Genomic DNA, 11,530 nt, shown 5'->3' on the forward strand with positions numbered 1-11,530 from the left:
GAAATGGGAGCGGGTGGTACGCCTACCACGAGTGACATTGAAATGGGAGCGGGTGGTACGCCTACCACGAGATATTGAGAAATGGGATTGGGTTGCACGCCTGCAACAAGATGAGTTGAATATGAAAGTTGTTTTACCTTTCCATTATTGTTAGAAGTTAAACTATAGATGTACGTACCATTATTCCTGATATTTTGACTCTATCTGTTATCCTGAAGCATGCCCCCTTCCCTAGCTTAAATTGTTATTTTCCTGCTATTTTTCCGTTGTATATATATATATACAATTGTACAGGTTTATGTGGTAGTCCATTCTAGCATCGTCACTACTTCGCCGGGGTTAGGCTAGACACTTACCAGCACATGGGGTCGGTTGTGCTGATGCTACACTCTGTGCTATTTGCACAGGTCCAGATTTCGAGCAGCAGCAGCAGCAGCATTAGTACGGGAGCAGGTCTTCAGTCCGGTGAGACCCGAGGTAGCCTTGCAGGCGTCCGCAAGCCCGGCGTCTCCCTTATTCTCTCTTTTTAGCCTGTTGCCTCATTGTATTCGAGACAAACAGCTTATGTTTTCTTTCAGACATTTGTGTTTAGTATTTCTTAGCAGTTCGTGAGTATTGTGACACCAATCTTGGGTAGAGGATTATATTGACTATTCCGCATGTTGATTCAGTTTCTGTAATTAAGACTTCCGCTACTATTTAATTTCATTGTTTTATATTGTTGCCATGAATTGTTAAAAGGGATTATGTTGTAAACGGAAAGTAATTAAAAAATTTGGCTTGCCTAGCTTCTACGAGTAGGCGCCATCCAACTCCCGAGAGTGAGAAATCCGGGTCGTGACAAAATTACATAGTATACAACTTATCTACAACTTGCATACATTATTTCTACCCAGTTATATACAACTACAATATCATACCACTTAAATACAATTTTTATACAATATGTCTTTTGTATCTGATTTATACATAGTGAAAACAAATTTCATACAACTTATTATATATTACACAACTTATCTACACTTTCACACATTATTTCTACCCAGTAATATGCAATTACAATATCATACAACTTAAATATAATTTTTATACAATATTGTTCAACTTTCATACAATATTTAAATAATATATATATATATAACAGAATACAATTTTTCTATAATTTTACTACAACTTTACTACAATTTCTACAGTATAATGTATGTCGTGTCTTCTTCTTCTTCTTCGAGTTTCAATATGAAATTCAGCCAAAATCAAGTCTAATCTTCACCAAAACACCCTCAAAATTGAGATATAAACTCCAAACAATATTTCCAATTGTTTGCAACAACACCCAATTCAAACACATTGCTTTTTAATGGTTGTCAATGGTGGAATTGCTGCTTTCTTTTCCTTTGCTTTACATTACTGAAATTAGGGAATGAGAGATAGAGAGAGATGTAGAGAGAATTCTCAATTGTTTGCAACAACACCCAATTCAAACAAATAATATTTTTTGAAAATCCAAATTCGAATTTAAAGCTTCAAAGCTTCAAAGCTTTTTAATGGCTGTCAATGGTGGAATTTTTGCTCTCTTTTCCTGTGCTCTACATTACTGGAATTAGGGATTGAGAGATAGAGTGAGACCTAGGGAGAGAGAGCGCAGGAGAGAGAGAGAGAGAGAGAGAGAGAGAGAGAGAGAGAGAGAGAGAGAGAAACAGAGAAAGCACGCATGAGGAAGAGAGAATAAAGATGAGAAATAATTGATTTTTAATATAAAGGGATACTCATTTAATTTCTAAAGTGTATATAATTGGTAAAATGTGTATATAGGAGGTAATTAAACTGAAACTTGAGTAAGCAAGGTAATAAAATTTCCAATAGTATACAGGTATGTAAAAATCCCGAATAAAAATAGCAAGAAACCAGCCAAACTCGGTGGTCTTTCTGTGTGCTGAATTTTTTAAATAAAAATAGTTTAATGTTTTTTCTTTCTTCAGTCCAAATTCAACCGAATACAACTCTCAACTCGCCGCCCTCAATATATCAGTTTTTCGTTTTGCTTTCTCCAACATATATTTCAATTATATAACTGTAAATACTATAAGCTCGGGTTATTTTCTTGATCCATCTTTCTGCTTCCCCTCTTAGTTTGAGTCCGAAACCTAAATATTGAGTTTTTGGACTCAAAATACGTTTCTAGTGCTAAACAAAAAGTTATATTTCTATATATAACGCGGTATTACACCACGCTATACTTTAATGGTGTTTCTGCCGTAAAAGTATAGCGCGGTGTAATACGGCGTCATATATAGCGCGGTATAATACCGCGCTATACATGTTTGTGGGCCCACCAATTAGTCTTCTGCGGTTATCTGACATAACAGTAAGTCATATATATATAGCGCGCTGTAATACCGCACTATACCTTTTTGTGGGCCCACCAATATGTCTCATGCGGTTAACTGACATAACAATAACTCAAATTGGTATAGCGCGGTGTAACACCGCGCTATACATCAAAAAATTTAGCCCCCGAGCTAGGCCTTGCCTTATTTAAAGGCGTTAGGGTTTTATGAAAATTCATTCAAAAAATATTCTAACTTCCGTTCAAACTTTTCTTCTTGTTATCAAGCATCTTTTATAATGTCTGAAGAGCCAAAAATAAGGGTTTCATTATATTGGGGGGGTATGGTTGTAGTGGAGAATAACTCTGTGAGGTATAGTTTATCTCCACAGTGTCATGTTAAATTGCCGCTTACAATGGAGTACGATAAATTGGTATCGTTGTTACGTAAAAAAATGAGTGTGAGAAAAAGTTCGGTGAACCTTAATGTAACCGGTAGATATCTGTATCCTGTGACTCCGCAGGGGTTTGCTTGTTATTCTGAGTTTAACATCGAAGATGATGAAACTCTTAGAAATGTACGTCAAGGTTGAAGACGTTCCCAATAATGAGGTTGCGCATAGTAGGGATAACCCCCAGTCATCGGGTGGTTATTCTGGAGCAGTTTTTGCCGGACAGATTCCGGGTGAAAGAGTTTACCTTGATTTAAACTTATCACCACCGGCGAATGAGCAGCGAGAAAATAATTTCTCTCCTACTTTATATAATCCACAAGACGACTGGTAAACTTCAATTTTCCTTTCTGTTATAATGTTTATTTTTTGTTGAATTGAATTTGTATTAACACTCATATTTTCCACAGGGGGTAACGTCCGGATATGATTTTACAAGTTATGACCCCACGCTCAGTTGAAATATGCGTAGTTCTGGCATGTTGGATCACGGTGGTCCATCCGGGAGTCATCACCAACAAGAAAATGTCCATCATGGAATGTCAACACAGTACGACTTGTAAGTGAAGTGATATAGCTATATGTAAAGTATTTATCAATTTGAGTAGCTTATCATTTTGTTCTTTTTGTGTAGTGAAAACGAGCAACTTGATGGTCCTGACCTTAATCAGTTGCCCGTAGACGACATATTTACTCGTGATTTGGAAGATGCGCAGAGTCAGGAAGATAATAGTGATTATGACAACAATGCCGATGAGTCTGGAGATGACACACCCTTCCCTGACGAGGGTGATGATGAGGAGGAAGTGAATGTCGAACCTGAGGTGACGAGGGAGCATGCTCTTCCACCTCCTGTTAGACCAAGAGTGTACGAGTCCCGCGTGACGTTTCATGAGCGGAATATTCCCTACCTTGATAATTTGCCAAGTATGCCGGATGTGGATGCCCTCACAAGGGATCTTGACAAATTTTGGTCAGCAATGTGGGATGAGTCTAGACCAATGGTGCTGGCAAAGGGCATGTATTTTCCCGATAAAGCTCGCCTAATTAGGGCTGTAAAAATCTACAGCATAAGAGAGTGACGTGAGATAACGGTAAGGGAGTCAACTCCGGAGGTATACAAGGCTTTATGCCGTAGAGACTTTATGGGTTGTAACTGGATGTTGCGTGCGAGCAAGAAGAAATCAGGGTTGTGGAAAGTGGGTAAATATACTAGCACCAAGGATGTGAAATAGACACATTCAATGAGAATCACTTCAACTTGGATGTAGACTTGATTTCTCTTGTCTTGATTCCATACTTGGAAGTGTCCATTAAATACAAGATCAAAGAGTGTATTAAAGCCGTCCACCAGGAATATGGGTGTACTATAACCAAAATAAAGGCATATCTAAGGCGCAAACGTGCATTTGAAATTATTTATGGTGACTGGGATAAGTCATTTTCATCTCCACCCAGGTACATGGCTGCACTAAAACACTTTAACCCCGGGACTGTTATCGAATGGAGGCATGAGCGGAGTCCGGGAATACCGGAATATATATTCAGATACGTGTTCTGGGCATTTAAACTGGCAATTGATGGTTTTGTGCATTGCCATCCGATAATTTCCATAGATGGTACTCGTGGCTATGGAAAGTATGATATTAAGCTGTTGATCGCCGTTGCAGTAGATGCCAATGGACAAATATTTCCACTAGCTTTTTCCATTTGTGCCAATGAAAGCGAAGAGACGTGGACGCTATTTTTGAACAACTTGAAGCAACACGTTGTCAAACAACGTTCAGGTATTTGTCTAATATCTGATCGGCATGGTGGTATTTTAAGTTCTGTACGGCATTTGCTTGAATGGCAGGAACCCTATGCATACCACCGTTACTGTATGAGGCACCTGAAGGCCAATTTCTAGAAGAAATATCCCAACAAGGACTTGCATGATTAATGTGGATGGCTGCAACTGAGCACCAGCAGTGCAAATTCAGGAGGCGCATGGAAGCGATCTGGCAGTTAGACGAAAGAGCCTATAATTGGCTGATGGGACATGAGCTTCACAAGTGGACATTGCATGCTGATGGTGGCAAACGATGGGGAGCCCTGACTATAAATGTGTCGGAGTCATTCAACGGCTTATTGAAGTCTGCACGTGGATTGCCTGTCACTGCCATGGTTCGGATGACATTCAAACAGATGGCGAAGAGGTTTGTTGAAAGGCACAGAGCTTCATCGGAATTGATGGACAGAGGTGTTGCATTTATGCTAATACCGATGAGAATATTTGAGAAATACAGGAGGCGAGCACATTGGCATTCATATTTACAGTATGATCACGACCGGGGTGTTTTTGAAGTTCGCACCACTATCCGCGGACAACCGAGGGAATAATCTACAAACCGTGAATGAAGCCAGCAGGGTATGTTCATGTGGGAAATGGACCATCTACCACATGCCGTGCGCACATGCCATGAAGTGGTTTCAACAAGTTGGTTTAGGGGCAACCAACTATGTTGATAGGCAATACAGTGTTGTTGCATACGTAAACACATATAGTGGGCAGTTGTAGCCATTGGGTCCTGAGCATTATTGGCCGCCGGAACCATTTAAAATGTTGTGTAACAAGGACTATTTGTTCAAGCTGCAAGTGCAAAAGAGAACGCGTATATGGAACCAAATGGATGTTGGTGATACCGTTTATGCGCGTAAATGTGGCATATGCTCGCAAAGAGGACACGACTGTCGTAAATGTCCTTCCGCTGGTTTGGGTGGCGGTGGTAATCCAGCTCCTGGTGCAAGTTCGTCTAATGTACCCAACTATCAAGGATACACCTAGTGTTTTGTTTTCGTAATATTTTTTTTAATAAGTGTCTGTACTTGTTTATGTTGCAAGATTTATCAAATAAAATTATGTTCCACAGCCTTGTTACATCTTATTATCTAACATGACCTTTTGAATTAGGATGATGATATGATAGTTCCAACATTCAACTTATTGGTGTTAGTAAAGAAGACCAATATAAAGATTGAAATTTCATAACACTTCAAGAGAAAAAAGCACAACAACCATAACTAAAGCAACATACATGAAAATAAAGGATAATAAAAGGATAAATCAAGACAAACACATCCTAGTACCAAGTAAAAAACGGATTAGTACAAACATGATATTCGTCTCCCTTCGCGGTTAAATACTACGTTTTGTGTGAATATATATAGCGTGGTGCTGGCAGATCCAGCTAAAGGTTGTACGACGGCATGGTGCTGGGATGCTCGTCTGGCTGAGGAATGCCACCAGGCAGAACAGCTCCAACCTCCTCATCAGGTGCCTCAACACCCCCTTGTTGGGGACCACCTCCTCACCGTCCCCCACGACCCCGTGGGGTACCCCTGCCTCGTGGGGCAGCCCTGGCTCGTGCCCGTCCCCTCGGGCGTGCGACAGTACCCTGATGGTGGTGCTCTGGCGCCACATAATCAGGGTCGTGATCTAACCGCTCGCCCTGTCTGGCCCGCTGTAGTGTCTGGAGAGCCAGCTCTGTCACCTTCCGGCCATACTCAGCGACTGCAGGATCGCCGGCCTGCTGCTGCATCTGCAGTCCCAACTGGTAGAGTAAATGAAGACCAATAGCCTGCACAACATTTAAAATATTAATTACAGAACGCTATATCACAGTTATAAGTAAGAATACCAAATAACATACCAGTGTCTCGTGCCTCCCGGCGTATGGTCTGTACCGACCGCCAACTTGATGAACGGGGTTCCCGATAAAAAGTCGGGTAACGCGGCGGTACCAGGACATATAGAGCTGAATAGTCGTTGTCTGGATCTGTGAAGGTGGGGGCGGAATCAGGTCAGCTCGCTGGTTCCAAGTATGGACCTACGCCTCTAGCCATGCTACAAATGCGTCGTCCGCCCTCGAACGATCATCCCGCTGATAATGTGTCGCCTCCCATGTAGGCCCCCTCGGTATAGTCTGCGGACGGCCAAACTGGCGAAGTACCCGCTCTGTGGCATGATGCTCCACAATATCGAGGCACATCAGCGGGACGGAAGTGCTCCAAATCAATCGGCCGGCCGAGCAATAATCGGGCAGGCCACCTATCAAGTCGTCGATGTATGGCGTCCAGATGAACTATCAAATAAGAACATAAAAGTGAGTATGCGCAACACAAGTGAATTTATACCAAGTAAGTTTAGGTACACATTTACCTGTGCGCCCTCCAGCATATCCAACACATCCCTGACAAGGGGGAGATTATGATGAGCATCAAAGGCTCGGTAATTTCCAAGCCGGAGAACCCACCTCCTAGCTAAAGGGAGAAACAGAGGTGCTACATCCGGAGGTAATGGTGGTAGAGGTGGCTGCAACTGCAGGAACCGCTCCCAGGCCCAAACCTAACATACAAGGTTGACTTAAAGTTTAAGATAAATTTTGACTAGATAGAATTGGAAGTAATGAACAGAGTATTCGAATATGTTGTCACCTGTAGAAGTGGCAGAAAACCACATACGTCGCTCTGGGTGCCCATGCTCGCCCGACACATATGCTTGTATATGTAAGCGAGAACATCAGCACCCCAGCTGTACTGGGGTAAAGCATCTAGCACCTGAAGATGATGTAGAAATCGCAAACTCACTAGACTTCCCGAAGTGTTCGGGAACAAGACCCCCCCAAAAAGAAGGAGCAGCACCAACCTCGTGTACCGGTGAATATGTAGATCATCTGTCTCGTCGGTGATGTCAGGGTGCAATATCTCCAAATGCTGTCTAATAGCTGTCAAACCCATGAAACTGACCCCTGAATGTGCAGTCTCATCCTGTGGCCTGAAACCAGTGAGCTGCTGCAGCAAGTCCAAATACTGGGCACGCGACATATATCTCATACCCTGAGGCAGTGCAACGGCCAGTCCATCAGCAGGCAGCCCATATAAAACCTCAACATCCTGCAGCGTGATGGTGGCCTCGCCAATGAGCAGGTGGAAAGTGTGCGTCTCCGATCACCATCGCTCTATCAAGGCCGTGATCAGAGACCAGTCGAGCTGTAGCCGCCCAATCTCAAAAATCCTATAGAAGCCCATATCCCTCAGGCGCTGGACTACACGGGGATGGAATCTCTGTCCCTCATAAAGTCCCACAAGTCGTCCACTCTCCTGGCACCGAGAGTCTGGGCCAGTAGCTCTCCCTCCCATACGTAGGCGGACCTATGATCGCCCTGTAATACTAATAGCTCATCGGAGACAGGTCCAGGATGCACAGGCGGCACGTCCATGTCGTCTACTGTAAATTAAACAATATTAATTGTGTGTTTGTTTTGTAAATTAAATAATTAATTTTTAATTGGACAGAGTACATATCTGTGGGTTCCAGGCTTAATATTTGAGGCCCAGTAGCACCAAGCTATCCTGAATTCTTATGTGTGTCAATTCCAATATTTTTATAATTTTGTGTATTTGTTTTGTAAATTAAATAATTAATTTTTAATTGGACAGAGTATATATCTATGGGTTCCAGGCTCGATATTTTGAGGCCCAGTAGCCTCAAGCTATCCTGAATTCTTATGCGTGTCAATTTCAATATTTTTATAATTTTGTGTGTTTGTTTTGTAAATTAAATAATTAATTTTTAATTGGATAGAGTATATATCTATGGGTTCCAGGCTCGATATTTGAGGCCCAGTAGCACCAAGCTATCCTGAGTTCTTATGTGTGTCAATTTCAATATTTTTATTATTTGGTGTGTTTGTTTTGTAAATTAAATAATTAATTTTTAATTGGACAGAGTATATATCTATGGGTTTCAGGCTCGATATTTAAAGCCCAGTAGCACCAAGCTATCCTGAATTCTTATATGTGTCAATTTTAATATTTTTATAATTTTGTGTGTTTGTTTATTAATTTAAATAATTAATTTTTAATTGGACAGAGTATATATCTACGGGTTCCAGGCTCGATATTTGAGGCTCAATAGCACCAAGCTATCCTGATTTCGTATGTGTGTCAATTTTAATATTTTTATAATTTTGTGTTTTTTGTTTTATAAATTAAATAATTAATTTTTATAAATTATAATTGGACAGAGTTTGTGTTTGATCTATCAATATAGTAGATACTTAAACTGCAGGGATTCTACGCTAAAAGGCTCTACATTTTACTACGCTAAAAGGCTCTATATTTTACTACGCTAAAAGGGCACTAGTCTTTAAGAAAATAAATAATCTAAACTAAATAAAAACAACAAATATATTTTAATAACATAACATTTACGAAATTACATATAAAACAAAAAGAAATTTATGAACATTTTTATTAACAAAAAAAATGATTTCTCAACTTTTAAATATTTTTTTAAAATACTAATATCTTAATCCGGATAAAAATAACATACTGGTTTAATCGCAAACAAAACACAAAACAACATGGATACACATTCAAGACAACTGATATGCATTATTATACGAGTTTCGACATAAACTAAATCGGAATACCTCGATTTATATGTTTAGAATAGTCGATAAATTGAAATTTTGAGCCCGAAACGAGTAAACCACAACAATAGATAGAAAGCTTGGGTAGAAATGTAGAATGTGGAATCTACAATCTTATGTTTTTGTGTGACAGGTGAGGTACACTGGAATTTTTTTTGGAAAAAAAGAGGGAGAGGACCGCTGTTTTCTTTGTTTTAAAACTTTTTAATGAAGGGGTATATACATATTCGCAGAATAATACTGCGTTATATATTTATACTATCTGAAAATTAAAGTTGTGATTTATATTTGGCAGTATAATATTGCGTTATATATTTTCGGGTTTCTGTTAAATTATACTATCTGAAAATTAAAGTTGTGCTTTTTCTTGCTTAAAATTCATCTAGGAATTTGCCGGCACAGAATCTTCTTGATTTATCAAGCAACAAAAAGAGAGAGAGATGGGAATTTCATCAGAGATGAGAGAATCATGGGCAAAGCGAAGGGAATCTTTGTTGATTGCTTCTGCATTTGAGGAGGACAGAATTCGCAAGTCTAGGGAATGTACTCAAGGTTCCCAATTTCCCAATTTTTTTCTCATTTCTAGATATTTGGTGAAATAAATATTGAAATTTACCTTTGTTTTATGATTAGAGTTAATCAGAAAAGAACTTAAGCTTAATTTCTCATATTGATTTTCCAATTTTTGAGAGAAAAGTGTTGGTCCCTACTCTAGCTTAGGATTCTGCTGAGAGCTTAACTTAGCTTTTGTGGAGAAGTAGATGGAACCCCTTTTATAATATGGGGTTCTTTCTTCTGGGTCAACTCTAGTTTGGCTGTTAAGGAATATTAAATTAGAAAGAAGAAGAATATGATTAGAAATTCTCAATTTGTTTCGGTAATCATTAGGGCTTTCGGGGCTGTTCTAGCTCTTTCCTGCCTACGTTTTCTTTTGATAGGCTTTGATTGAAAGATCGCGCCAGTATGGATCCTTCTTTTACTCTTTTGTTTAGTCTTAGTTGCTATAGCTTATAAAAGAAGACTAAGAACAAGAAGAAAAAGGAGTGTGATTCATCCACGAAAAACGATACGAGAAATTTGTATCATATAAGGAACGAGGGCGACCCGTGTAAATACATCGGTTAATTGATCATATCTGTAATTGGTGTTCTAGTGCAGCCATAAGCTTCCCGTTGAAAACAGCTTTCTTGAGCAAGTTTTATATGTAGGAAAGAATCTTTTATAACCTCATTTAGCGAGAAGGTTTTGTCGTTTAGGTTTTAGATCGATATTAGAAAGCATTAATAATATTCAATTCACAAGCTTCCTATGATTGGATCATCATTTATCTTGTTTCATGGCATGGATGAACCTATTATTATGATCACTTGAACAAACTACGAAGCTGACTGTTCATGATTTCAGCACATTTTGCATCGTCATTTCTGGTGGAAGAGGTAGAAGATGCTTTTGTCAAGTAGGGTTGAATCAGCCTTGTTGTAACAGAAAATAGCATAAAACATGATATGCCGTTATTCCGGACTTTTTTGTGTTTTGCATACTTGGCATGTCCTGACCTAGAATACTTTTCTGATCTTAGGAGTATCCACATAAGGCCAAATTCATATAGGTTATTGCTGTAACAGAAAAAGAAAAAGGAAGACTGTGGGATATGGTTCCTCTGTAGTGTAAGGCCGAGTCCGAAGGAGTTTTTGGTAAACTACACAAGTTCATATGTTGGGATCATTGGGAATATGGCTTTAATTAAGGCTTTTTTAACTGCCTTGTGCTTCTTTGACTTTCTCCTTAGTGAACTGGTGAAATACATTGTTAGTTGATTCTCTTTGTAACTATTTCATGAATAAAATGCTTTGTGATGGCGATGATAGTATGCATTGAACAATGTTAAGTCCTAAGAGGGCATATAAGTAGTTGCCATTATATATTCTTCAAACACACAGTTTTTTGGTTTGCGTTTAAATTCAAATGAAATTTTCAAGCAATCAATATCCGACAAAGTATTGAAGTACTAATTACTAAACTCCGTCAGATATCCCATATCTGATTATTCTATTGAAGTATCATCTTCATCGCACATCCCAATCTGGTTATTCTAGTTCCTACGTCCTAATAACAAATGTTTTCTCAAATTATGCTTCTTTTTTCCTTTTCTTTGAGAAAATTTCATATGGAGTTGACAATAAACAGATATACCGTGCATTCTTTATCACTTCAAAATACCCCACTTAATCTGTTTTGTTTGAAGTTTTATACTACAAAGTTGCTTGTTAACCCCC

General features: G+C 39.3%; 1 protein-coding gene across 1 annotated transcript in view; it reads left to right on the top strand.

Annotated features, from left to right (window-relative positions):
* LOC109226715 (early nodulin-93) overlaps positions 9,543-11,530 on the top strand; it is a 5,543-nt gene continuing 3,555 nt past the window's right edge. Inside the window, exon 1 of the mRNA XM_019391557.1 lies at positions 9,543-9,806. Coding sequence (XP_019247102.1) covers positions 9,695-9,806 — 112 coding nt within the window. The 5' untranslated portion in view covers positions 9,543-9,694. The remainder of the gene's footprint in view (positions 9,807-11,530) is intronic.

This window comes from Nicotiana attenuata, chromosome 6 (genome assembly GCF_001879085.1).
Source record: "Nicotiana attenuata strain UT chromosome 6, NIATTr2, whole genome shotgun sequence".
Classification (NCBI taxonomy): Eukaryota; Viridiplantae; Streptophyta; class Magnoliopsida; order Solanales; family Solanaceae; genus Nicotiana; species Nicotiana attenuata.